Here is a 27297-nt window from a genome sequence, read left to right as displayed (position 1 = left end):
AAGGCTGGTACGGTGTATGCGCAGACTGTCACGATCGATATGACTTCAACGATTCCAGACGGAGCATCATGCAGGTAATAATGGGACCTTTAGGAGGGAGGAGAAATCAAAAGATGTGTGCGATCGAGCGGTAGTTGCCAGGGCAGTATTGATCGAAGTGGAGAGAAAAGGGTTGCAAGAAACAGATATTTGCGCAGTCTCCGTTCTCTATGCTCTTTCTGCCAAGAGGGTATTATTGTTCTCTCGTGAGGCTTGCCAGCTTTTCCCTCCTACTCGTTCCACTTTTAAGCTTGAACCAAGGTGAAAGGATCCGTTACTCCACCGCACTCGGCGGTCATCCTGAAGTTTCCGATCTTGAGCAAGTTGAGCGGCTGAAGAACCGTTCTGCTGATCGCCAAAAAGCAGAAAAGTCCCCTGACGGCCCAGCTGGGGGAGGCAGCAAATGAAGTGTCTTCTTGATCGAGAATTGTCTCAAACACGGTCCAGCTCCGAGTGGTTGCTAGCTTGCAAAAGTGGACCAACGGAAGCGCTCAGCGAGCTTAAAGCAACCCGTAAGCCAATGATCTGAATGACTTCCCACGGCTGTGCAAGGGAGAGCCCATGGAACATTACTCCGTATTAGTAACATGCTTCTTGGCTTGCCAAACTTTGTCGTTTGATTCGCTGTAATCAAATTCCAGGGGCAGAGACAACGAAAGGATCAAGACGATCCCCACTCCATTGAGTATTTAATCGACTATGCGAGGGTCCCTTGTCACATGAAAAATTGTGAGTCTTGATTTAGTTCCATGATAATGTTACAATACAGGAGGCATCAGCGGAAGAGTGATGCACGAAAAAACCAGGAGAGAGAAAAGAACTGCAGTGGCGTAGATAGTGGCGTTGAAATCCTCGAAGGATTCGGCTGGAGGAAAGGGCCGATGGTTTGGGGAGCTCGCTAAGGTAAGGTGGTCATATGAACATTTCGGCCTTTCCCCAATCAAGCACCAACACCCGCGTGCTCAACTGGTCTAGTCCCCTCTTCCAAGATATAGACGTCATATCACTCAGGGCACAAATTCTCGCCAGAATTTGGACTTCGAATTGCCCAGCAATGGGACCTCGGTTAGGAACCTGCCAAGCGATATGCAGCAGTGTCGGACCAGGATGCCCTACAATTGCCAGCGACAATGTCCTCCCTGGCGATTCTAGATTTGGTTTGCCAAAAGCGCCTTTGTCAGCAGAAAGACGATCTTCTACTTGACAACAAAGACATTCGTGGAAGTTCCATTTTGGACCCTGGCCTGCAAGACTACCTTGAACGGCTTATTGCTGTGAGCTTCGTCGAGATCTGACGATGGTTCTTGCGGCTCGTCAACGACCTTCATAGCAACAAAGTGCCAACCTGGCTTCGGCAGGCTGTCCATCGTCGCGAGAAGCTTGAGCGTCTGTTGAACGTTCCAGATTCCCTCTCGCGGCCCCCGATAACCTGCCAACCAATGTTTGACCCAGTTGCGCAGTCCTGGGTTAGTCGACCACCGGTAGGCTCCAACTACCGAGGGGAGCATGCCATAGCTGTGCGTGAAAGACTCGCCGAATCGCGAGGGCGGTATCCCTGCTGCAATCCGACATATGATGAGTGCGGTCCGCTCCGCATCAGGAGGGACTATCCGTCCTGAATCTGGAAGATATCGCGTGCGCGCTCGCATGCTCGTGCAGAGATACGTTGCGTAATTGACGGCTGAAGTGCAAGGGTCCCTGGCATTGGGGAAAACGAGCGCAGATACACGGATCAAAGATGCGTGATCAGAAGAAGATATTGTCAGATAAGCTCCGCTAATGTCATCGTCCACGGGAACTTCGTCAATCGGTACGTTCGTCCGCCATTTATCCAGCTTGCAAAGAAGCTCCGAACTTTTGCTAGACCAGAAACTATCCAGTTCGGGCTCCTGACGTTTCTGTATCTCCAATGCTGTTACCTCTTCTACCAGCAATAAAATCCTGTCCTGTAGTTGCGACGATTGCTTCAAAAGGAGATCTAGCCATCGTGACAATTTCGTGGGCATAGTTTCCGGCGAGGTAACTGAGTAGTCTCTGTTATATAAGCGCAACAAAAGTGCCATTCTCGCAAAAGACCTGATCAACAGCATTCCTGCCGGAGTTTGCATAAGCTCTTTGTATCCKGTATTAAGGCATAATGCGGCACCCTGCATGTGCGAGCGCCATGCAAGCAAGGCACCTCGCTGAAGCTCAAAATTGGCAAGCAACATGGCTGTGGCGAACAATGAAAGAATCCTATCATAATTCCACAATTGACTCGCAGTTCCCGCCGCGCTGCTCGAGGATAACTCTGCATTCAGACCCTGAATGGCCCTGAGACTATGATGGAAGGCGTGACGGCGTAGATTGATCGAGCCTCTCGAATACGGCTCGAAACTGGACATTGTGAGAGCTGCTAAGGCCATAGCGGCGTTATAGACGTGATGGGCCATTGCTTGTGATTTAAGAATCTCTGATAGAGGCAAGACTTTTGAAAGACCCGATAGATGACCGTTGGCAGAGTATTCATAATACGTGTAATCCTCTGGAAACTCGAACGCTCCAAGAAGGGAGAGAGATGAATTGAACAGGATACGGCGGGGCGAGAGCGCGTTTCCTGCCGACAGTGGCGAGTACGGCGTCAAGAAGCCGTCGTGCATCACTATCACTGAATCCGGGGCTGTATGGAGAACATCGGGCCATTCGGGCGTTAAATGCCCTTGGTCAGATTTAATCTCAGAGTTCAATTCAGGATCAGAATCGGTCGGAGTGTCTGAATCTCGTCCAAGAGTTGCTGTCGTATCTTCCTGCTTGGGTTCCACAGGACAACATGATTCTGAATACTCAGACGACGGGGGAGATGGTGGCCCCCTTACGCCGATCGATTTCTGGCTGCTGGAATTGGGCAATGTGCCGTTTGGCTCGTCATACTCCTCATTCTTAGAGCTCGACGACCGCCCTTTCTTCCCTACTGGCCTGCCTGTCACTCTTGCAACGACAAGCTTTGTCTGGTCCTTGAAAGTAATCCTCTGAGCATATCCTTCGCACGGAAGGTTGATACGTCTGCACTGATATGGTCGTTAGCATTGGAAGTGGACAGGCAGGAAGCCAACAGCTCGAATGAGATTCGCACATTGTTACACCCTGGTTTCGTCTCATCGCACTTGAGTCTTCTGCGTCTGCAAGTCAGGCAGCCGGTTCTACCACGCGAGACGACATTGCGCTTTCTAACAGGTTTATCTTGCGAAGCGGCAAGAGGCATCGCAGCAACAAGGAAACAGACTTGGTATTATGGAGCAGGTCGCCTTTGAACTGGGGAAATACTATTCGAAGCCGAAGTGCTGCTGACAGAGAGTGCTCTGCTTGTGACTTGAAAACCTGATGCAACAATCTATGCTGATACAAGACCACGCTCATCTCCCTTGGGACGTCGAAACCGTTTGAGCTATGTCAAGGTATGTCAACTAAAAGTCTAGTCGAGTCTATCGGAAGGACGGCAATCAGCTTAGGCGCAAGGGATCGACAGACTAGCGAACGATCCACGCTGCGGTCACCAGATAGGCCCCAGATGCCACGCTAAGCAGGCTGGGATGAACACAGAAGGGAGGAATGTGACAAGCCCAATCTCGGCCAGTTTGTGTCGCCTCTTTCTTTGTTCTACCCCTTTAAACATGAGCGAGACAAACGCAGTGATCATTTGCTCCTCAATTTAGACTTTCTGTTCCAGCACTCAAGAATTTTGGTGGCTTGAACATCTGTATATAGGAGTCAAGGCCCAAAAATGTAAAAAAGTGTTTTTGCTTACTGCTGTACGTCGGAGGTAAGCAACGCACCATGCAGAATTCTTGTCTTACATTCAGACTTGTCTTTCTTTTCTTTTCTTTTTCTTCCCCCGCCCCCCCTGCTTTTGGAGGAGAGGCATAGCCTGCAGATTCTCCAGGGGGCTCATGTCTTGGATTTGTCGACCCAAAATAATACCCTACGATTGGTGATAGTCCCTGAGATTGCCACTAATCACAGCATCCGTGCCACACTGCTGCAGAGAGAATGCTTTGAAAAGACTTTCCCCTCCTTCGAGAAGGTGACGAGGATTTCCCGTCTCCAGAACTTGGCTGTCGCCCATTACGAGGACTTGGTCGAAATCGACAATGCTGTGTAACCTGTGCGTGATGGCTATGACCGTACATTCGCTGAAGCGGTCCCGAAGGACAGCCATGACACGGCCTTCGGTCGCTTTGTCCAGACTAGCGGTCCCCTCATCAATGATGAGAATTTTGTGTTTGCTCACCATAGCTCGTGCGAGGGCAATGAGCTGTCTCTCGCCTTGTGAGAAATTTCTCCCATTCAGTTCGACCGTGTCATCCAGCCTCCATTGCCTTGTACCCGCCACGTCATCCAGGATGGATTGCAGATATCCCTGGTCATACTCTCCGTTGAAGTCCAAATTGAAACGTATTGTTCCATCAAGCAGTGTCGGGTCTTGAGGGATAAAACTTATGCTCTGACGTAGCTTTTCAACCGGAATGGATTCAATGTCAACACCATCAATGGATATGGATCCACGCGTCCTAGTCGTCAGCCGTAGCAGACTCAGTGCCAGAGAAGTCTTTCCGCTTCCTGTGCGGCCGACAATGGCTGTTCTTTGGCCGGGATTCGCTCTAAAGTTGACACCCTTGAGAACTTCCTCTCCATCCAACGAATAACTGGCTCCGAAGTTCTCAATGGATATCAATCCCCCTGTTGGCCAATGTTCTATTGCACAGGCGTCAAGCTTAGCGGAAGAAACCTCTTGCGGGAGTTCCTGGATATAATTCTCGATACGGCAGTAACTGGCCATTTCCACTTCCAGAAGACTCGAGAGATAAACCAGATCTAGATGTTTAGCGATACAACCACTAACAGCCAGACAGAGAGAACATACATAGTAGAGCCGTGCAGAGGCCGGTTGTGAGGGTCAAACTAAGACCTACAACAGGTGCACTTGAATGCGGCCGCAAGATGGCTAATGTTGCCGCGGAGCATGATATCAAAGCGACGAAAATATCCATCCGTACCGCCAGCCACCTTTGAAGATCACTGACGGTATTCCATGCCTGGACATGGTGCTCAACTGCCGCATTGAAGCGCTTCTGTAGCATTCCCTGGGCACGAAATGCGTGTATTGTCTTCATACCCGATGCAGTTTCCGCAATACTGTGATGCAGTGGCGTGAGACTAGCGGTGTAAAGATGCTTCACAGCGGTGGCTGCAAAACGGTAACGGTAGCCCACGTAGATTGCAAATCCAGACAACGTGACAGAGGGCAGAAAGAAGAGTGGTATAAGTGAAGTCACCGTGAGAATCCGGAGGCCAATGGACAGATATGTCTCCAAAACTGGACGAAAAGACCTGAACAGAGTGTCGTCTAAACTTGCGATATCGGACGAGAAACGATTGATTACTTGCCCCACTGGGGTACTCCAGATCCAAGAGTAGGTGGTGCCAAAGATTGCGGAAATCATTTCCATATGCTTGTCACGGCTTGATCGCCAAGCACCGGAGTATAGTAACAACAGCGAGACTGCCAGGATCGCTATTTGCGCTGAACCGAGTCCTGCTCTTGTAGTTAGCATTTGCCGTCTGATGTGATCAGAAGGTCACGTCATACCGGTATAAACTCCTAGGTAAAAACCGTCCCTACCTTCCTGCTCATTTCTCACTGATATAGCACTCCAAATCGAGAGCCATGCTGGGAGCCCAATCTCCAAGCCTTGAGCTCCTACGGCAGAAATCACTGCTAAAGTGACGAATGGCCGACTGCCAAAGGACCGGAGGTATTTGAAGCCTGGCAGGGTTAATTGCCTGGAAATGGGACAATGCTGCTAAACTTACCATATCTCAAACTGCTCACGCGCTGAAAATCAGCACATTCGTTAGAGGCCTCCGCAGAGACCGGGCCCGTCTCGTCGCTGCACTCGGTACTTCCAAAAGTTGCAGATATTGTTTCAGAGGCTTCTGGCCGATCACGGAACAAACAATCGACATAGTCCGTGTCGGGCACGCCTTGCGTTTTTTTAACGCTGAGATTCTTCTTAACTTGAGTGATTCTGCCATTCTCCATGTGGATGACTAGATCAGCCATTTGGAGTATTTTCTGACTATTCGTAACCATTATCATTGTGCGATTCTGTTGCTGCGATCTGAAGATGCATCTTGTCACCACCCACTCGAAGGTGCTCGGATCTAACCCCGAGAGGATGTCGTCCAATATGACGACATTTGCGTTCGTATACATTGCTCGGGCAAGGGACACACGCTGACGTTGACCTCCCGAGAGACTGCGGCCACATTCACCTACCTCTTTGAGGTCGCCGTCCTTGAAAGCTGCAAGGTCTTTCTCCAGCGCGCAATCTCTAATGACCCGCTCGTAGCGCTTTTGATCATATGCAGTCCCAAATACAATGTTGTCCTTGATACTGCCTCGGAAAAGCCAAGGCTCTTGAGATGCGTAGGCAATTGGCTCGAATTGTGCTTTGCCGAGCCCTATGTTGCCTTGGTTCCCAAAACCACCAAGCAGCAATGAGTGTAACAACAAGGTTTTTCCTGACCTAGTTTGCAGATGTAAGCAATTTTTTCGAAAAAGCATAAAAGAAAAGGGAGATAGGGATGGATTTACCCAGTATCACCCGTAATCACATTAAGTCCGCACCTGGCAAACTCGACGTCAAGGCAGGCTTGAGTACGATTGAACTCTCCGAGAACCTGCGTTGTAGAAGATGAGGGAATCCGACGGTCTGATCTCTGAGCCTGCATCGTATGCTGGGTTTTGTCTGTGACCACTGGGGAAGTCTTTCGATCCATGAAGTCACTTAATCGTTGCAAGCTCACCATCGCTTGCGCGTATTGCCCAGCACCAAGTACACTTAAGGTAAGCATACTCTTGATGATATTGAATACAGCGACAACCGTAAAGACAATATCCGGCGCCAACGCCTTTTTCCCTGCGAAGATGAAAAGGCATAGACTGACGACCATTGCCAGAAAGGAGCATGAAGAGGAAAGGCTTTCTGAGAGAATGATGACACGCATCTTCAGCCAGATAGCATCTAACTCTTGCTTCCTCTCGTCGAGGACCCTCCTTATAAAAGACTGTGCGTTTCCAAGTATCTTGATCATTAATAGAGCCCCTATGCTCTCACTTGTTCGTGTTATCCGCCTATCGGTTGCCCGCACGATGGCTGACTGAGCTTTGGTTTGTTCCGATATTATGAATCGGGAAAGAGGATATCTAGTGACAAGAAGGAATAGCAGACCGGGGACATAGTACCATCCCATAACCCTGTATAATAGGATGGACGCCGTGATGAATTCAACGGGGACCATGAATGCCGTCATTGCGGTGTATCGAAGGGTACCCAACCTGTCAATATCGACTGATATAATGCTCTGTAATTGCCCAACATCAATATCTGCATCTGCCTCAAGCATCGTCATTTTCTGATATACAGCGGCCACGATAAGAGACTTCCAGTCTCCTATTGTGTGGGTAGCAAAATACTCAAAAGTCTGCATGCATAGACCACGAATGATCGGCGACACCGCAAATAGTGTGATGCAGAACCAGGGCTGAAGCTTGGCTTCAGATGGACTTTGAAGGAAAAGAAGAAGCTGATGTAGCCCGATCGTCCCTAGAAGCTCGAAGAAGCCACAGAGGCCTGCAAATAGTGCCATCGTAGCTAGCCTCATTCGAAATAACTTCCAGAGAATGAACTTAAAAGGTAAAGATTCCGGGCAACAATCCGCGTAGGCTTGTTTCCAGGTCTCTACCGAGGCCTCGTTCCTCTGAGGATAGAGATCTTCCTTGTTGATGGAGCCGTTTCGTTCGTAGCCGAGTGTCACCAAGGGGGTGGCCCAAGTATAAAGCCACCATCTGGAGAGAGGCGAACATGTATCTTGAGGGTGATATGCACCCTTAATTGAAGTGTTTACGTTTGGAGAGAGAATAGGAACAAGAACCGAACATGTAGAGCTCGCCACTAGCTGGACTATATCCAACGAGGAGAGTCCAGGACCTGACGGAACTTGAAGCCATATCATTGGGTATAACCTCCGGGGCACATCTACTGTGAGATAGATGGATAGACTGAGAAATATTGCGGGTTTTAGGAAAAGGAACCGACAAGGCGTTGGCGCCAGGTAGAGAGCTCGGAATAGTGATATGATTACCTGAGAAGTCAGTGAAGTCCTTATTCATTTATAACTTGCCAGAATTTACCCAGAGCGAGGCTGTAATAATCCTTGATTTTTTATCAAATCCCTCAGTCCACAGAGAGTCAAAGGAAGAGATCGCACATGTCACGGCAGAAACGAACCCTACTATTCCCCAGAGTATTTGTGTTGGACTCAAAGTCGTTGGACTGGCCAGCGTTTGTCGACATAAAAGAAGTACGATGTTGGCAACGTAAATGAGCGTGCACAGCCCAGCTAAAGCTAGCATATTAAGCTCAACTGAAGGGAAGAAAATCCGCATGATTATCAGTATATGGATATTTCATGAAGAAATTGTATGAAGAGCAGGACTAATTGTGCTTTCACTCTTATAACCAAGAGCAAGACATTGAGAACTGCATGCAACAAAAAAGCAGAATTCTTTGAAGAAGTGCCTATTTCCTGTTGGACTAAAGAGATTTATATATCAGTAAACACACACGGTCACTCACAGATGATTCCCCTTGATCTTCACCTTTCGGCTCCACACAAGACTCGACCGGCCACACAGCACAGCCAAGAGCAGGGTACACAGATAGGTAGAATTGACCTTGCTATACAAATTGCCCAATCGAGTAAGTCCATAGTCCGTCATGTCTGAGCACTCCAACAGGTAGATCCCAACAAGCAGGAGGCGCCCAGGTGGGCAAAAAGAGACGGGGCCAGATTAAGCTTTTCTGCCATAAGGCCCAATGGATTGGTGCAAAATTTCCGCATTGATTCCCATCGTACGACCATGCCAACGACACGTCCATCATTCGCTGAGAGGATTTTAGTCTCAGAGATGTGGGAGGCGAGAAAAGAGAGCACGTCTCGATTCTCGACGAGGTGGTCGTTCTCAGTTACCCGATTGGGAATGTCCACCGCTAGCGTCAACACCGAACTGAATGGCACAAACACAACCCAGCATGACAAACACGATGACAAGAAAAATCGAGGCATATGACATTGAGCTAACTAATCTTTTAATTTGAGCAATATGCCTGTTCTTCCGCTGGTTTCGTGGCTGTTCTTCTTCTCTTCGACTGGGCCTCCCGAAAAGTCACCATGAAACGCTGGCTCGCAGAGTGGTCATTTGCTGGTTTATTCGCACTTGCAAAGGGAGCAGTAGCAGTCTCAGAGGTCTCTCAAGCTCTACTCTCCTGCGATTATGAAGATGGGTCGACATTCAGAAGTCCTGCATTTCCTTCCCATTCGATCCGCATGAAAGAGCAGAATGACGAAGTCTGCGACGCAGGGTCGAAGCAGTACACTGGATGGCTTGAATTTCACGGAAAACATATATTTTTTTGTGAGTTCTGAGACGAGTAATCACAAACTCTTGCTGACCATGGGATGGAAGGGTACTTTGACAGCCTGAACGATCCCCTGACTGATCCGCTCACATTGTGGTTGACGGGAGGACCTGGCGTAAGCAGCTTGGTTGGTGAGGATTCTCGTGTGCTTGTAAAGGGAATCGATTCAGTGCGGCTAACTAGAGATCAGGTCTAATGATGGAATTAGGTCCTTGTCGCATCAAGACCGGAGGCAACCACACAGAGAGAAACCCTTATTCTTGGACAAGAAACTCATCGATGATATTTGTCGACCAGCCGGTAGGAACAGGGCTTTCGTATGTAGATTCTCACATGGATATCCCAACGACTTCCGCAATTGCTGCAGAAGATATGTATCTCTTTCTGCAAATCTTCATGACGGAAGTCTTTCCTGAGCGCCGGCAAACTCACTTCCACATAGCAGGGGAGAGTTATGCTGTATGTCCCTATTTTCATTAAAATTAGTTGGCTGTTTTATTCTAACACTATCTTGAAGGGGCATTATATTCCTACCTTGGCACGAGAGATACTTCGGCAGAACCAGGTCCCTGAAACGCCAGAGATTCCACTTCGATCGATCCTGATCGGGAATGGCTATGTTTCGCCCCTCGACACACTATACGGATATTACGAGACGCTTTGTACGACGAAGCCAGGCGTTGACGAGCCTGTTTTCAACCAGACCCGCTGCCAGATTATTTCAGAGAACCTGCCTAGATGTATCAGCATTTATGAGGTGTGCTATCGATATCCAGACGAGGTTCTATGCAAAGCTGCGGATGCAGTTTGTGGCGTCATAAAGGAACTGTACCACAACGAGTCACATGCAGGGGGGCGTGATCCTTTTGATAGTAAGTCTTGGACTTCAATGCTTCCCAAACGAACAATATGCTGATACTTGCTAGTCACTCGAATCTGTGAAGTGGACCACCTGTGCTTCTCGCAAACTCTGGAGATTCAGAAATACATAAATAAGCCTAGCACTTGGGCTGCTCTTGGTGTTCCGGATGCTGTCCTGAATTTCTCCATTGAATCCAAGGAAGTTGCTTCCGCGTTTGAGGCTACCACTGATCTGTACAGCAATGTCATGAATGATGTCAAGTACACTTTGGAACATGGAGTAGACGTGTTGATATACAATGGGAACTTGGACCTTGCGTGCAACACGGCGGGTAATTTAAGGTGGGCGAATGCTCTACGTTGGAATGGACAGGCACCGTTTACTTCGGAAGATCTGAAACCTTGGTACTCGAGCGTAGGTGGTAGCAAAGTCAAGGCTGGGAGTTTCAAGGAAGTCTTCACCTCTGTCCCCAACGGGGTCCTTGGCAAACAGCGCTTCGCGTTTGTCACGGTAGATAAATCCGGACACATGGTGAGTGCAAATTGTGATAGCAGCCGAGTTTACGGAGGCTAATGCGCAACGCAGGTTCCATTAGATCAACCTGAAGTGGCACTTGATCTTTATCAAAAGTGGTTGTTCCAAAAGACTTTCTGATCAGAAGCCTTCAGCTGGCTGCCTCGACACTTTTCGGTTGATACATGAGGAGTTCGCATGTTGCCAGCATTATCTAACAAATTGGACTCGAGCTCAATTACTAGTACTCACTATTCCCAGTCTCAAGACACGATACTCGATTAATCAATCCATGCTCAGTCTTCATCGAAGTCCATGTCCGTGTGTGCTCATTAAAAAAGAGCTCACTTATAGAGGGCATGAATACACCTGAACTCAACTGTTAAAGGAGGCCATTCCGGTGAATAATCAATATTCCATCTTCAAATTGATACTCAAGTGGCGGGTTGATGGATCGCCAAAGGATGAATTCTTTCGGAAGTGACTGATCCACTGACCGCGTGGAACTATTGGAATGTGACTAGCAAGTAAGGGGGCGCACTCTGTAGTCTGATGTGGCTTGTAGATCGCCCAAAAAGAAGAGATGCGCCAGAATTGTTATGGTATTTATCCATGCGCTAAAATGGGTAGATAATGACTTACCAATGTAATCAATGGCATCTGGAATTTGCTACGATCTGCTTGACAGAAATCATCAGGCAAACAATGATCGCTGATCTACTGCTCCTACCCGAGCACATCGGATAACAGCAGAGGCTAAATATTACAAGGGATGCTGTCGCTCATTGAGCACGGATAATTGAAGCAATTGATAACTCTAACCCAGGCCGTGACGACTAGCCTCCTAAAGGGTATTGAGCGTGGTTAAGCTCATAATCATGTTCCTTGCTTCCCTGAAACACAATCGCACCAGAAGAATGTCATCCATGAAACCTAAGCTGAAGATCTACTCTCCACAATTAACTAACGCAAACCAAAAATATCTTGCGCGTCAGATCTTCCTTGATTGAACAAAGTCTGACCAACCAACTCTTTTGTGAGGTTACTCAGGCATTAAGTGAAGGCCTAGCCTCAGCTGTTTATCGCCTTTGCCGTCTCCTCATCGCTAGATATTCTCCTCGAGTTATCGAATGCTCCACTTGTTCCTCGCCAACTTCCCTTGCGATGATCCCTCCGCTTGATGGAGCGTTTTGTTGTCTCTACAGTTCTTGATTCAATCAGACATTGCGAACACCGTCAGCGACTGAGAAACTTACTCAGCTTCGACTATGGAGTCTAAGAGGGAGTCAGTGGATATCAGTATCTGTCAGTCATCGAAAGAATCAACAAATAATGAAAGAGCCGAAGCACCCGAGCCACAGATCTATACGCAGGAGACACAGCTTGAAATAGGTGATGATAATGATGACGATGTGTACGCCCTGTCTTTCCCTTATTAGAGTATTAACTACCTTACGAGATATTTACGAGCTGTACTGACCTGAGAAGTGTGTCTCCAGAGGTACGAGCGAGTGTTCCTGCAGACGATGAGGACATCCCAGTCAATACCTTCCGCGCCTGGTTCCTGGGGATAGTTGGAACTGTGATCCTGACAGCATTGAACCAGTTCTTTCAACTTCATTCTCCACCACGTGAGTGCTCTGGCTCAAACTATTAGTAGCAGAAGGACTAATTTGCCTTGTAGTTTTCCTTTCCGCATACCTAGCCATCCTAGTGACCTTCCCCTGCGGAAGGTTGATGGAAGCTGTTTTGCCAGAAAGAAGATGGAAAATACTGGGTTGGACAATCACTCTCAACCCTGGACGCTTCAATCAAAAAGAGCACTGTATCGTGGCCATAATGGCGTCCTTGGTGACTGCCTTTGACAACGGGTCTCTCGCAACGGATGTCTACGTCGCCTTTGAAAAGTTCCTTCACATTCCTATTTCCCTCGGATACAGGTTTATGTTTCTTCTCACGACTCAGGCGTTGAGCTTTGGCATTGCAGGATTGTTTCACAAATTCCTCGTTGAGCCAGCAGCCTGCGTCTGGCCGGGGGTGCTTCCGACTTGCTCCATGCTGTATACTATGCATCAACGGAACGCACAGAACGAGGAAGCTAATGGATGGAAAATCAGTCGCATGAAGCTCTTTGCTGTGGTCATCCTATGTGGGGCGCTGTATCAGTTTCTTCCTGGGTTCTTATTCACAGGCCTCACAACATTTGCGTGGATAACGTGGATTGTTCCCAACAATGTCACTGTCAACCAGGTCTTTGGAGCCGTTTCTGGAATGGATCTTCTCCCCATGACCTTGGACTGGAATCAAATCACTGGCTATCTAGGATCACCGCTCCTTGTGCCCACATGGGCGTTGACGAACGTGTTTTGTGGAAGTATCTTTTTCCTTTGGGTCGTGTCTCCGGCATTGCACTGGAGCAATGTTTGGCAGGGAATGTATATGCCATTTTCTTCGTCGAAGACCTTCGATAATACAGGTGAGTTATTCCTGACACGCCTCTTAGAGGCTTCCTAACACATTCAAGGCAAACCATACAACACCAGTAGAGTGATGAATCCAGATTACTCACTAAATCAAACTGCGTATCATGAATATTCTCCGGTGTTTCTATCAACAACGTCTGTTCTTTCATATGGGTTGGGATTTGCCGCTGTGGCTTCAATCATAGTGCATACCGCGCTCTACCACCGCCGTGAGGTTTGGTATGATCTTCTTGCCACCATCGGAAAGTTGTCTGGTGAAGAGAGACCAGACATTCACGCCCGGGTAAGCGCCACTATCCCCAGTGAGAGATAGCCACTGACAAAAGCAGTTGATGAAGAAGTACAAGCAAGTCCCAACGTGGTGGTATGGCTGCACCTTTCTGGCCATATTCAGCATCAGCATCGCTTTTCTCTATGTCTATGATACCGGACTCCCCTGGTATGGTCTGATCCTGGCCGTAGCGCTTCACGTAGTACTATTGTTGCCGACGGGCATCATGATGGCCTACTGCAATATCAAGCTTTCAACTGCCGTGATATCGGCATTCGTAGCTGGATACATCTGGCCAGGCAAGATGATGAACAATGTGGTCTTCAAGATCTTTACTTTGGTTTCATCATCTCAAGGGCTCGGATATATCTCGGTCATGAAGCTTGCCCACTACATGGTGAGCCTTCTTGCTTGAAAGCAAGAACAAGGTGTTTTCTAACGGATCCAGAAAATCCCTCCTCGCGTCACTTTCGCCGCACAGTGCACCGGCATCATCGTTTCGTGGCTGACACAGACTGCAGTCAACGTCTGGGCTATGGGCAACATCGAAGACATCTGCACTCCCCAAGCAAGTAACAATGTAAGTTCAGGAGATCCTCAAGGCTGGAATTGTTAAACTGAGACAAGGCAGTTCCTCTGCCCGCTTGCTGCAGGCTATGCCACAAATGCCACCTTTTGGGGCCTCATCGGCCCGAAAAGGCTCTTCTCAGAGGGCTCGATGTACCGATCTATGTTATGGTTCTTCCTCATCGGAGCCATGTCCCCAATCGTACTGTATTTTCTGGACAGACGCTTCCCTAGAGCAATGCTGAAAAAGGTACCTGCACCGCATACAATAGTGTTTGAGATGCTGACCATCAACCTAGATCCACCTACCCGCAATCTTCGCATCCACCGCATCGATACCACCGGCCACGGCGGCAAACTACATGGCCTGGGGTATTGTGGGGCTCTATTTCAACGGCCATCTCAAGCGCAGATACCGACCATGGTGGATGAAGTACAATTACATCCTGTCAGCTGGACTCGATGCGGCGCTGGCAGTCGGCAACTTTCTCATCTTTTTCTGTTTGGTGTACCCCGGTGTTCAGCTTAAGTGGTTTGGGAACGAAATCACCGCGAAAACCGCCGATGGGATGGGACTGCCGTTGCGAACGGTGGGGCGCGGACAAACCTTTGGACCGCGGAGTTGGAATTAAGGCTCGTGAAGAGCGTCAGATAAATGTTCGTTATTATTAGAGCACTTTTGCAGAAATCTCTGCCTAGTAATCTACGCGCTCAGTGCTTTTGCTGTCTGTCTGCAGTCTGCTGCCAAAATAGGTGTGATGTCAGTACGTGCGGAGGTGGAGAGCCTAACATCCCCACTTCACCTGGGGTAATTATCATCTGGATACCTCTCAGGAGATCTAACTAATTCATTGATGGCATTCCTGCAGATTATGGAACACGTCATGCTCAAAGTCAGATATAATTTCTGATTATCGCTAGGTAAGAGGCAGACGATAAAGGAAATATGCCACTCCACTCCAGAACGACAGTGGCTGAGTGGTATGACATGGCATGATTCTCTCTATTCACGGAGTACGTACTTGCATGCGGCAGCTGCAAACTATGCGGTAAGAATAGAAGAAAGCTGAGCGACTAACAGTATTAATATCTCACTATTGGCAGCCAACTTCCACGTAACTGTCTACGTAGATAGTGAGATTGCAAAATGGGTAATATCACTGTTCACAAGACTCTAGACGGGCCAAACGCAGATCCCTTGTCCAACCGCCAAGGAAGCTAAATCCGGAGCTGGGGCTCAGAGTCTCAGACTAGTCAACGCCCGAGCTTCCCAGGCCCAGTCAGCTTGCCCTACCGCCCCGTGGCATGTCTACCAGGATGTGTTGTCGGAGCCGGGGCTGAATGGCTGTGTTCTGGGCCCCCGTTGGAATGTGAAGGTACAGTACTTACGGAGCACGCATTACTCCGTAACAAATGCCTTGGAATTTAGTTCCACCACATATGGTCGTGGATCATACCAAGAATACAGGTAGAATAGGTAGGCGAATTAGGCGCATACTTGTGCTGTTTCATCTCACCTTGCAGATTTGCATTTGCGATCGCCGTAGATAATTKTAGACAGATACTCTGTCGAGAAAGGATTGGATGGCTAGTGTGTGGTAATCCTGCAAATCACTGTAAATGGTCTGATTAAGGTGCGCGCCAACTTTAAATGCTGGAGCAAACCCCGCCATGAGTGAGGTGACGGCCGGCAACCAGACGACAAGACGCGATTGTCGAGCGGATGATAAAGAGCTCGTTCTGGCGCAACTGCAACATGATTAAATATTTCCCCTCTCTCTGATTTCATTTTCATTCCGTATCTTTTGTCATCGTCCTGATCGGCGGTCGGTCGCATTCTCAATCCATCCATCGTCACTAGCTAGTACCTTAGTTACTGTCTGTACTCCGGTTTCTACGGTACACAAGCGGCCAATCCGTTGTTCCCAGCCGAAAGCGCAGACCATCGACGAGTCTGGAACGGACCATGGGGCTGTCGTCAAGCGACGGTGAAATGAACAGTAAAAATCATCACATGGTCATCGTGCTTGGTATAGGATTGGGAGTCGTCTCATTGATCATCATGTGTCTGCTGTGAGTCTTCTCCCATCACTATCTACCAGGCTGCGCTATGCAAGCAACGTAGCTAATTTAACAGATTGACCATCTTCATCAACCGCCGCGAGCGAACGCCCCCCAAGAAGAAAAACAAAAAAGACCACAGCGATAAGTTGCGCAGATTGGACGCGGTCTCGCCGATTCGAACGCTGGAAGAATGGTGGTCCAAATCAAAAGGTCCTCTTTTGCCCTCCGAAGGGGCGGATGGGCAGTTTATCTGGTACGTGGGCTTTCCAGCTGGAGCGATCGCGAAGCTCATCCCCAGCTAACATTCATCTTCATTCAGCGTCGTCTGTCTTGAATCCGTCCTACGCTCCCAGGAAATCCGAGAACTCAAATGTCTGCACGTCTTTCACAAGGAATGTCTGGATAAGTGGTACCTGCAGGACCACTTCAACTGTCCGCTCTGTCATCGCGCATATTTTGTTCAGGAGTCGCGGCCCAGCCACGACTTTGTATGGATGGTATGACGGAGTCGCGTGATATGACGGTCGGCCATCATGGATTTCTGCTTTTTGTTGCAGCACCGAACCCGCGCTGGACGCGTAATGCTTACCAAAGTCTTACGACTCTGTCTTATGATGTTATGACCAATGCAATACCTCACAAATGAACCAACACCGATCAGACGGGAAACCCATCTCTCGATGGTAGATACTCGAAATTGAAATCCCAGGTGTTGGGATTATACCAGTCCAAGACGTTGTACAGGCCCGAGGTCGCATCGTTGAAGACTTCGGCTTGCACAGGCTGTGGGTCGAGAATCTGATCGAGTATATGCGACAGTTTCTTCTCAACCTCCTTGCATGTCTGGTAATTCCCATGCCCGGGGCGCGCTACCCAGGACAGGCATGAGAGAAAGACGCTTAGGTTCCGGATGAGTTCGGCCCGCGGTAAAACGATGGCATGGGGTCCGACTTCCCGGCTCTGTCGGAGGAGCTCGAGTGTCAAGACGCTGGCGCTGGGGAGACCGTAATAGAGAATCTGTACCGTGTCAGTCTTTTGAAGCCACGAACAAACCGCGCAGAGCATGTTCATACGATCCATGAGTAATGCCGGGTCATGTCCATCAGTGAATCTCTCTCCGCGTTGATTCTGATGATGTTTGACAGTACCTGTCTGGATGTTTCGAAAAGTGCCGCTTGACCGGTGTTGGTGCGTTTGACAAGCGTCCTCTGAACCAGAAAGACGGTGTACAAGTAGTCGAGATAGGTATGAAGTAACGCAAATGACGAACAATAGAGATCATTATCCTCCACGTCCGCACGAATATCGTAGCGCAGATAGGCAGGAGCTGTGTCCCATGTATTCTGTGCTTTCTCAACCAGGCGACTACGGAATGTCTCAGCAGTGGTAGATTGTTTGGCTTCGGGGTCTTACTTTGATTTCTCCACGAGATCATCCTGATCACCAGTCCCGAGCGCTAGTTCAAGCGCCTCTTCCCGGAAGATGGCGAGCAGGAATCGAAGGCGAATTAGTGTAACGGGGTGGGTGGTCCCATAAACATGCCATCCCGCCTTGTCCAGATCCGATATTGCTTGCGTCAGAGTGTTGCCGCCCGCAAGTAGTATTTCATGACTGATATCCATCGGAGGAGTCAACGTGCAGTATCGGTAATTGATGAGGGGCGGCCGGCCCACGAATGTAGCAAGCGACTTGTCCGCGTAGAATGCCGAAGCAAAGCAGACTCTTCTCCATTGACGTAGGAACCACGGGCAGTCATCAGTCTGAGTGCTCTCTTGATGAAGACCGGCAGCGTAAATGGTGGCGGACAAATCACCCAGCCGACGCCAAGCTTGATAACCTACATAACGATCAACAAAACATCAACTGTTCGTAGTGGATAGTCATACTGGAGTCTCCGTATTGCTGTGTCCTTAACATAACGTCGTTGTACTGGTAGAAGCCCAGGAGTTCATTCACCGACGATGCCTGATCGCAGAAACTGAGGCAGATGCCACTGGCCTCAACAATCTGAGCGCGTAGTCGATCTTTGGCCTCGCTATCAGGCGCTGCTTGAGTGAAATCAGGATCGCTGTCAGGCGTGGACATCAACGCTATTCCGGTAATCGCAAAGATATTCCCCAGAGCTTCCCATCGGGAGTTCCTCCCAGTAAATGAAGATAAGTACTGCTCCACAGTCATCGAACMATGAACAGTCAGCGGGCGAGAAGTATTTTGAAAAATCTGATTGACCAAATCTTGAAACTGAGATTCGAAGTCATTTGCGTCTAAACTGTCAAATATCCTTCGGATAGACTCAACGATCGAATAAATAACGATCTTCGGCACGATGGTAATCACTGTCCGAGCATGGTACTTGCGAATCATGATATCGCAGACCGGAAGATCGTACAGCAATTTGAGCACCTCCGAGCCCATTTGCAATCGATCCGAATCAACAGAGCGAGTGGACACTGCAGCCGCAGAACTGTTGTCTACTTCAAATGGGATGTCACTCCGATGCTCGGTAAGAACAGCTGAATAGCTGGTCGACCCAAGGTATCCAGGAAGAGCCGATGGCGGCTCCAGCGTCGTACGGAACCGACTATGTTCACGATTTGAGCCAGGACTTGAGGCACTACGAACAGTCAGTCTCTACCATGAATGCGCACCGTCATCAGCCGGGATCACATGAACGGGTTCTGACTTTGAACTTGGCTGGCTCGTCAATCTCCTTGATGCTTCGATGGGGCTGGCTCGACCAGCGAATGTTCGCTTTGTCATTGGGGCAGGATGATAGAAGCATCGGCTAGTGATGTTCTTTGCCGTACAGCGGCCACACACCGGTCTCCCATGATCACAGCGCAATTTCGCTTTGCGACAGGGTTCGCAGGACTGGAGCGTTCCATTGCGACGGACTGCCGGCGATCGGGTTTGTCCTGTGATTTCGACCATCCTCTGCAGCTTGAAAGTATCTTCCGCGAAGAAAGTCTGGTGCCCATGAAATCATTACAACATTTTCAAGTTTAGGGCTAAGTTTCGATAGTTGATTGAATATGCATCTGAAAGGATTATGGTGTGAGTGAAACGGTGTCATGTCAGCAAAAGTGGGCCTCAGGCCCTCTAGCTCAATGCGGTTAGCGTGGTCGAAGATATAGATCTCTATCAACAAATCCTACTACCTACTCGAGACGAACTCACTCCGAGAACAATACCCATGAAGCCTAAGTCGTTGATCGGTTATACTAAATTTACCAGCGGAGGATATTTTACGAGATTGCGCCAATATCAACAATTCGCCTTGATATGTGAGCTCGTCCAGCACAAGTTGACACAAACCGGATCTCAATTTCTTCGCTCCACCAATAACGCCTCCCCGTAGTGGCTGATATCGTACCCATTTTCTTCCAGATAAGCCTTGAACCGAGCATCTTCGGTCTCCAGCTCACGGGACATGTCCGGGATTAGGAACCACGAACAAAGACCTCCAAGCACAGCGAACCCAGAACCAATCAAAAACACCGCCTGCTGACCTTTGAAGGTGGAATCGAAAGAGTTCTGGATCGGAGTGAATACTTCTGTCCCAATGGCAGCGCCAGCTTTGCCCACAGCTGCTGCCAATCCCATGAAGTGACCTCGAAGCGGGGTTGGGAAAGACTCCGAGGCGCAGAGGAAGGTCGATACGCCAGGGCCCATCTCTTGAAAGGCGTTGAAAATGCCATACATCACAACGAATAAGGGGAACACAGACTGGATAGGGCGGAGTGCTCCTCCCAAGATGAATCCCCAAATAGCGCAGAGCATGAATCCAAGGGTCATGTTTTGCTTACGTCCGATCCGATCCATCAGCAGCCCACCCACTATGCAACCTGGGAGGTAAAAGCAATTGACTACCGTCTGCAGCACAGGCATAGAACGTTAATCCAGGTCGTGGTCAAGTATAACTGGCAGTGGATGTACTTACTCCGAAACCAATGTTCTGAACTGTGGTGTTATCAGGCCCGAGTTGAGAGATGATTGTGGATGAAAAGATGCCAAAAGGGTATGAAATGAAGTCATAACAGAACCATGCAAGAGCTGAGAAGTCAGTTACGTCGACATGGCTGCCTTTGAATGGTATGCTTACAAGTGCCCAGCATAGGTTTCCAGTACCTCTTCAAGACAAGCATATATGGATACTTCGATTTGATGGCGTGCTTCCGGTATTGTGTCGAATTGGCCATGCGGATTCGGAGGAAGAAAATGAGAATGGGAAGCTATTGCTTGTTGTCAGCAGCCAGGCAGCCTAGAACGCTTTTTTTCTGGGATAATTGCTCACCACAACACCGATGATGAAGGAAACCCGCCATACGCCGCCTTTGACCTCTTGTTGGAAGCAAGCAAGAACAATGAGAGATACAATTCCTGCAGCCACAAAACCCTGAATGCAGTCAGCTCCACGTGCATGGCTCAACTTAGTCTGTACAAACCAGGTCAATAGCGAAGTCAGTGGTTATCGCGACCAAGAAGCCCCTCTTTCGCCTCAAATCAGCGGTCTCGTCTGCTGCTTCAGTCGCGCTCGCGCCGCAGACAGGATACTCACCGCCGGCGCCAACACCGGCGATGCCGCGGGCGACAATCATCATCCAAAACATTCTATATTTATGTCAGTCGCTTGTCTAGTGGCTCCTGGAGTTGTGAGGGTTGTACCCCAATTCCGATGTCCCATGAGCGGCTGCAGCCAAGACAATTCCGAGGACAAGAAGGACAGTGGCTGCGACTATACCAGTCGTTCGACCTACTCGGTCGGTGAGGACACCGAAGAAGAGCATTCCGAAGATCTCTCCGATAAGATAGGAATTGGAGAGCCGAGTCTTGATCATGCTGGACATGCCGTCCTTGTATCTGATCAATTTCGGAAGAGCAGTCAGTAATGCAAGCTCCTGAGAGTCATGGATGGTCCTGGATGTGCTCACAAAACGGAGAACAATGGCTCCATGTAGCCAACTATAGATTCAATGAATGTCAGCGACTGTTGATGGATGCGCAAACAGATACAGAAGTACATACTAATCTGTGCGTTGTACCCATCACTGAACAGGGCTAAACCTGACACAATGACGTTCACGACACCTCCCTGCTTGCTTCCTGGAATAACCTCAGACTCATGTTGCTTTGGAGTTTTATCATTATCTTCAACTGTCGATTTGAACTTCATGCTGATCTGTCCGTCTTCCATTGTCCCGTCTGAATCCATCGCTGCGGACGAGCTGACTGGGAACGGGCCGAATTCGAATCTAACAGAGCGCAAAAGATCGCAAGTGAAATGAGAGATGTTTTTATTAAGTGAGCTTGGTTTTATACATGTCTAGAATATGTACATATTCTGTATGGAAGCTCTCGTTTGAATTGCCATACCTGATCTCACGATGAATGTCCAATAATTGTCTTCAGAGCTGCCACGCGTGCAGGGTTGTCGCAACTCACAATGTCGAGCTCACAGCATGCGACCTGGTAACATTATCGGCTTGGACTTTACACTTTCATGTGCAACCCGCTTCTAAGTCAAGCGCAAACTAAGCGGACGTGCCCATTGCCTAGTGCCGGCTACCAGATGGTGGGGGCTACCTTAGACCCCTATCGTCATTGACACATGGGCATCAACTCACAATGTCAGTGGCTGAGAGATTGGCCCCGATCCAGGAACCCCTGTAACGTTGTATATCTCGCTTAGATGGAGCGTGTGCAGTTTCTAGAGTTTGCCAACTACTATGTTACATTCATCACTTTTCCGAGGGGATCCTCCTGGCATACATCCTCGTATGGCGCAACAGATTCCCCACTTTGGGGAGCAATCGCTAAGAGCTACAAGGCCTGATGAGTTTACCGAGGGAGAGATTTTGTCTAGACACGAGTGAGGTATTTATTTTAGTCAATGGCTCCCAGGGGGTTGGTGATTGGATTGTTTCTCCCTTTGAGACACTGCGGTATGAGGAGATTCGAGATGGACAACTACTACTATTCATTGAAGGAGGAGCAGATTCAATTCTACAAAGAAAAAGGTTATCTGCTTATTGAGGGCTTCCTCAACGAGGCCGAGGTCCAGCTTCTCCAGCAATGGTCCCAGGAGGTTCACGACCTGCCTCGCACTCCTGAAGTGCCGTGGATGCCCTATGAAGTGAGACAGTTCTAGAGTCGACACTGGCCCACTAAAGGAGACAGCAGGAAACTGACATAAAGGACAGGAAGTGAATGCGTATGGACAGAAAGTCCTCTGTCGTACGGAAAACTTCGCCAACAGCCATGCGGGATTCGGTAGCTTCCTGCGAGGCCAACGAGTGTTGAGCGTGCTCGAGCAGCTGGCCACGGAGGAAATGCTTCTCTTTAAAGAAAAGATCAATTACAAGCTTGCAGGAAGCGGTATGCTCCTCCAAACGTTGCAATCTAAACTAGACAATCATTAATACTGCTGTCAGGCGGGTTTGACCCTCACATCGATGCCAACGCATACACTCACGTCAAGGACATCAAGCACCTGACGGTTCTTGCAGCTGTTGACGAAATGAATGCTGAAAATGGCGGCCTGGAAGTGGTTGACGGCAGTCACCTCATGGACATTCCGCTAGGTCGTGATCGTTGCATTGAGCAATCGTGGGTTGAGAGCCACGAGTGGACATCATGTAATCTCAAACCTGGTAAGGTAATTCCACGGATTCGGATATCAACTGCTTACTAGAGCACAAATAGGCGACATCCTCATCTTCGGGTCCTACCTCGCCCACCGAAGCGGCGCGAACAGAAGCACGAAAGACCGAAGAGCCATTTATGCTACTTTCAACCGTAAAGCTGAAGGTGATCTTCATGATCAGTACTACGAAGATCGCAAGAAGCTGTGGCCCGCTACGCACATGCGGAAAGAGGGCGAGTCGTATGAGGAGGGTAGAGCGCGTTATGCATTCGGTTCGCCGATGCTGACTGTCGACGGTCGTGGAGCGGTTGTTATATAGTTCTGTAAATATGAGACAAATGGTCCTCTTGATGATGACTTAGACAGTCAACATACGGACCTGCCCAAGCACAGTAAGAGGATAGCCTGCAATAGACACGGACAGCACAGATATATCACCAAACCCGATAACGCACCTAAGTAGCATTCGAGGAACGTACACAGTCTAAACCGGCCAGCCAGAAAAAGTAGCATAGACGCAAAGATCACACGTGGGCAGCGAGGTCAACCATATAAGTAGCTGCATCCCCAGCTCGTGGCGGGTCACCCTTTTCTACCCGCAGCAGCATCGCACCCTCCTCCCCTACACCCAAGCCAACAAAATGGCCCCATCAACGCCCCTCCAAAAAGCCAACAACCTCATCGCCTGCCTTGAAAAGCACGGCCAAGGGGATTATATAGGCGAATCCATCAGCCAGCTCGAGCACTCTCTCCAAGCCGCCCACCAAGCAAAGAAAGCAGGTTAGTAGTTCACCCAGCGCCCATCGCTAATCCCCAGGTCAACCTGACACCCAAAAAAATGAAAAGGAGCAACCGACGAACTCATCCTCGCCGCACTCCTCCACGACATCGGCCAAATCGTCCCCCTCGATTCCACGCGTGAGATCCAACTCCGCATGCAGACGGCAAACAACAACCAGTCCGTCGGCCGCATCGGCCACGAGACCCTTGGCGCCGAGTACCTCCGCGCGTTGGGTTTCAGCGACACAGTCTGCAGATTAGTCCGGAGCCATGTCCCCGCGAAACGGTGCGTAGGCAAGCAGTTGTCTTGCCATTGCCGTTGCCATTGCAGATCTAGTAGCCGTAATTGCAGGACACTGACATGACAGTCGCAGATATCTCACGGCTGTGGATGGCGCGTACTACGATTCGCTGTCGGCTGCGTCGAAGAAGTCGCTGGAGTTCCAGGGGGGTCCGTTTAGCGGGGCGGAGCTGGCAGCGTTTGAGGCGGATCCGCTGCGCGAGGAGATGGTCAAGTTGAGGCTTTGGGATGATGAGGCTAAGGTTCCGGGGATTGAGGGTTTGACGCCGCGCGCGGGGGAGTATCTGGGGATGATTGTGGGGCATTTGGAGAGGGTGGCAGGAGGTGACTAGCTGTACATGTAGATGGATGATTTGTGAAGCGAATACCGAACATGGTCATGATTAGGGATGTCTTGGTGGTATTGCAGCTTTTTGTAGTCTTGGATCGCCACCTGCTCCGTTGGTCGAGTATATGACTACGGAGGAAAGATGGAGAATGCTCATGATCATGCATGTCGTTGCTCAAAGCATAAGGCTTGTGGTAATTCGTTCATACAAATGGCATAGACAGCATGACGCGTTCATGTAAAACTTCCAACGCAACCTCAAACACGGTGCTCCACGTTCGTCACAGAGATACCAGTTTCCTCAGCCTTCTCGGCTACATTCTCGGGTAGAGTGCCCAGGGCGCGGCCGCCGAAGAGCAAATCAATCTCTTCCAGAGACTTCTGCTTGGTTTCCTTGAAGAAGAAGTAGATGACCGGCAGCGTAATGCAGATGTCTAGACAAGATACAATTAGTCCCTCCCAAGACGATAACACCTTTGTTTGGATAGAGTAGTAAACTTACTCCATGCTACGAAGACAAAGTAGAACTTCCATCCAAGCTTGCCCAGAGCAATGGGAGAGACCTGGGCCCAGAGAGTAGCCACAGCCCAGTTACCGATACCCGTCGCAAAGGCGTTTCCTTTACCACGAATCTGCATAGGCATGACCTCGGACATGTAGACCCTTGATTGCAAAATCAGCTAGCGTCGTCGAAAGTAAAGCGACGAGGATACTTACCAACTGCAAGGGCCAAAGGACAGGGAAAAGATTATAGTCACGCAGAAGAGGAATGCAACACCACCGATACTGTAGCCATGGCGGGTACCATCCTCATTCTGCGAATTCAATGCGGCTTCACAGATCAAGGCAATGGAAATTCCGATAGCGCCAAACATCATGGGCTTGCGCCGTCCTACTCTGTCCAGAATGAAGACGATGAAGAACAAGTTCGCGAGAGGACCTACGCAGTTGTAAATACCGGCAGCTAGCGTGGCTCTGCTCCCCGTGATACCGAGAGCGTTATACATAATTGTTTGATAGTAGCCGATCACGTTGACACCGGTAAATTGAGTGAAGACCTGCACGGCGACACCATGCCTATATGATATAGTTAGCGACGGCGGTAATATCAGGAGGGTTGACGGCCGGGTGGCGGCCGTGGGGAGGGCGTACATTAACCTGGTCCGCCATTGAGGGACTTGAAACATGATGAGCCAGCCAGGCACCGTAACAGCCTTCTCAGCATCAATAGTCGCCTTGATCTCGTTGTATTCGTTCTGAATCCACTCCTCATTGGTACCGTCGTAGTGCAATTTCTTCAAAATCTTCATCGCCTCGTCGTACTTCTCGGTCTCGACCAAGTATCGAGGGGACTCTGGCATGAACAGCATGCCGGCAACGAGAAGCAGAGCAGGGACGGCCTGAAATGCCAAGGGGAATCGCCATTGGAACGAACTCGTGTCTTTTGCGTGAAGTGATCCGTAACCCACCCATCTAGCACATGTCAGCAAACCCTCGATATCACAACGGGCAGACCATCACGTACGTGCTGACGATGAAACCAACACCAATCATCTGTTGCGCCAGTCCAACAATCAACCCACGAGAGCGAGGATGGGCACACTCGGCCTGGTAGACGGGAACGGACATGGACATGAGACCGACAGCCCATCCTGCCAGGATACGGCCGACGAGAATCATGGCCAGGTTCCTTGCCGAAGCCTGAAGAATAGCACCGACGAGACAGATAAGAGCACCCATCTGGATGGTGAATTTACGCCCGAACCGATCCATCGTCAGACCTCCCTGAAGGGCTCCAATGGCGGCTATCGCAGTCATCCGTCGGTGAGTGAGCAGAACTGCAGCAGGGAAAGGGAAGACCTACCGCCTCCATTGAATGTACTGTTAATGGCACCGATAATGTTGGAGGTCGGGGTGGTGTTGAAGAAGGCGAGGAAATTAGGACTCGCGATAACATCGGTCATCACACCGGCATCGTATCCTTTTAATAAGCGACTTAGCCAGAAATCTCGGATAGAGTGGATGTAAAAATGTGTGATTTTGCAACTGCGAAGGAGACAAAGGCGTCTCGAACTCCACAATTCACACAAAAAAGCGGTCGAAAAGTATCTTTGCTGAACCTACCAAAGAGAAACGATCCAGTAGCTGCAAAAGCAGCCAGGCTGATGGTGAAAAGGCGGCCCATTTTGCTACACTCAAAGACAGCAATACTACGGACCAGCAAGAAGCGGAGTGAACCTGGGGAGCAAAACCGGCTGGCCATCAGGGGAGCAAGCCATCTCTATATAAGATTTAGCTTCAGCCATTTGCAACGAGCCATCGAATAGTGAAAAGGCTTGTGTCGCTGGCACCAACGAAAATAGCGAGAGGCCATCGAAGCGATCCATGCCAACTTGAGAGCGCGGCGAAGGGCAAGCGGGGAGAGAACCTCCAGATCCGGGGATTGTGGGTTAAAGATCCAAGCTAAGACTCTCAGCAACCGACAATTCAGCCGGACAGTCCACTCGAGGCATTCGCTTGCTGCTCAGACACTCTTGCGGCTGGGAAGAATGATGTGGTGTGATTGGTGCAATAAATAAAAGTGAGACTAACATCTGACATTTATCCTCCCGTGTTCCTATTGATCGAACAACCATGCCCAAGCCAGGTATATCAAGGAGATTTCTCCGTCCAGACTATCATCGACCAAGCCAAGCAACCACATGTTCTCAAGGCTGGCGTTTGCCATTATCACTTTACAGCCGACACCGGCGGCATGACCTAGTTTTGGCTTTGGTCCTACTTGGACAATGCTCATCCAGTTGATTCGATTCTGTACTCCCTGGCTACGGAGAAAGCAGAGAGATCCGCTCAGCGGCTGATCAAGCCGAAATTCTAGTTGTGAAAGAGCAAGGAGAGGCTTCGGTTAGTATAGTACGTAGACGG

General features: G+C 49.4%; 10 protein-coding genes across 10 annotated transcripts; 5 read left to right on the top strand and 5 right to left on the bottom strand.

Annotated features, from left to right (window-relative positions):
• Positions 1 to 1235: 1235 nt before the first annotated feature.
• Asppvi_006748 (uncharacterized protein) lies at positions 1236 to 3280 on the bottom strand (the record flags this gene model as incomplete). The annotated part of the gene is made up of 2 exons (XM_043302646.1): positions 1236 to 3086; positions 3152 to 3280. The coding sequence occupies 2 exons, from the start codon at positions 3278 to 3280 to the stop codon at positions 1236 to 1238; spliced, it is 1980 nt and encodes a 659-aa protein (XP_043158581.1).
• Positions 3281 to 3997: 717 nt separating this feature from the next.
• On the bottom strand, positions 3998 to 7032 carry Asppvi_006747 (putative ABC transporter; the record flags this gene model as incomplete). Its single annotated transcript, XM_043302645.1, has 5 exons — positions 3998 to 4890; positions 4940 to 5611; positions 5666 to 5842; positions 5890 to 6605; positions 6674 to 7032. 5 exons carry the CDS (start codon positions 7030 to 7032, stop codon positions 3998 to 4000), a joined length of 2817 nt encoding a protein of 938 aa, XP_043158580.1.
• A 2280-nt stretch (positions 7033 to 9312) lies between these two features.
• Positions 9313 to 11076, top strand: cp7 (putative carboxypeptidase Y; the record flags this gene model as incomplete). The annotated part of the gene is made up of 6 exons (XM_043302644.1): positions 9313 to 9556; positions 9608 to 9691; positions 9751 to 10019; positions 10078 to 10432; positions 10487 to 10953; positions 11008 to 11076. The coding sequence occupies 6 exons, from the start codon at positions 9313 to 9315 to the stop codon at positions 11074 to 11076; spliced, it is 1488 nt and encodes a 495-aa protein (XP_043158579.1).
• Positions 11077 to 12203: 1127 nt separating this feature from the next.
• On the top strand, positions 12204 to 14888 carry optC (small oligopeptide transporter, OPT family; the record flags this gene model as incomplete). Its single annotated transcript, XM_043302643.1, has 8 exons — positions 12204 to 12349; positions 12424 to 12566; positions 12620 to 13411; positions 13460 to 13701; positions 13748 to 14086; positions 14138 to 14269; positions 14321 to 14506; positions 14556 to 14888. The coding sequence occupies 8 exons, from the start codon at positions 12204 to 12206 to the stop codon at positions 14886 to 14888; spliced, it is 2313 nt and encodes a 770-aa protein (XP_043158578.1).
• Positions 14889 to 16222: 1334 nt separating this feature from the next.
• Asppvi_006744 (putative RING finger domain protein) lies at positions 16223 to 16823 on the top strand (the record flags this gene model as incomplete). The annotated part of the gene is made up of 3 exons (XM_043302642.1): positions 16223 to 16329; positions 16394 to 16573; positions 16640 to 16823. The coding sequence occupies 3 exons, from the start codon at positions 16223 to 16225 to the stop codon at positions 16821 to 16823; spliced, it is 471 nt and encodes a 156-aa protein (XP_043158577.1).
• Positions 16824 to 16977: 154 nt separating this feature from the next.
• On the bottom strand, positions 16978 to 19205 carry Asppvi_006743 (putative C6 transcription factor; the record flags this gene model as incomplete). The annotated part of the gene is made up of 5 exons (XM_043302641.1): positions 16978 to 17337; positions 17394 to 17685; positions 17734 to 18157; positions 18207 to 18934; positions 19141 to 19205. The coding sequence occupies 5 exons, from the start codon at positions 19203 to 19205 to the stop codon at positions 16978 to 16980; spliced, it is 1869 nt and encodes a 622-aa protein (XP_043158576.1).
• A 436-nt stretch (positions 19206 to 19641) lies between these two features.
• Positions 19642 to 21532, bottom strand: Asppvi_006742 (uncharacterized protein; the record flags this gene model as incomplete). Its single annotated transcript, XM_043302640.1, has 8 exons — positions 19642 to 20193; positions 20261 to 20373; positions 20423 to 20552; positions 20615 to 20716; positions 20766 to 20931; positions 20986 to 21180; positions 21252 to 21282; positions 21346 to 21532. The coding sequence occupies 8 exons, from the start codon at positions 21530 to 21532 to the stop codon at positions 19642 to 19644; spliced, it is 1476 nt and encodes a 491-aa protein (XP_043158575.1).
• Positions 21533 to 22279: 747 nt separating this feature from the next.
• On the top strand, positions 22280 to 23282 carry Asppvi_006741 (phytanoyl-CoA dioxygenase family protein; the record flags this gene model as incomplete). Its single annotated transcript, XM_043302639.1, has 4 exons — positions 22280 to 22453; positions 22521 to 22695; positions 22752 to 22970; positions 23023 to 23282. 4 exons carry the CDS (start codon positions 22280 to 22282, stop codon positions 23280 to 23282), a joined length of 828 nt encoding a protein of 275 aa, XP_043158574.1.
• A 322-nt stretch (positions 23283 to 23604) lies between these two features.
• On the top strand, positions 23605 to 24376 carry Asppvi_006740 (HD domain-containing protein; the record flags this gene model as incomplete). The annotated part of the gene is made up of 3 exons (XM_043302638.1): positions 23605 to 23743; positions 23810 to 24029; positions 24118 to 24376. 3 exons carry the CDS (start codon positions 23605 to 23607, stop codon positions 24374 to 24376), a joined length of 618 nt encoding a protein of 205 aa, XP_043158573.1.
• Positions 24377 to 24630: 254 nt separating this feature from the next.
• Positions 24631 to 26557, bottom strand: Asppvi_006739 (sugar porter family MFS transporter; the record flags this gene model as incomplete). The annotated part of the gene is made up of 7 exons (XM_043302637.1): positions 24631 to 24806; positions 24875 to 25035; positions 25090 to 25449; positions 25525 to 25845; positions 25898 to 26177; positions 26237 to 26353; positions 26497 to 26557. The coding sequence occupies 7 exons, from the start codon at positions 26555 to 26557 to the stop codon at positions 24631 to 24633; spliced, it is 1476 nt and encodes a 491-aa protein (XP_043158572.1).
• Between the last annotated feature and the right edge of the window lie 740 nt (positions 26558 to 27297).

This window comes from Aspergillus pseudoviridinutans, assembly GCF_018340605.1.
Source record: "Aspergillus pseudoviridinutans IFM 55266 DNA, scaffold_4, whole genome shotgun sequence".
Classification (NCBI taxonomy): Eukaryota; Fungi; Ascomycota; class Eurotiomycetes; order Eurotiales; family Aspergillaceae; genus Aspergillus; species Aspergillus pseudoviridinutans.
This window is presented reverse-complemented; position numbering and strand designations above follow the sequence as displayed.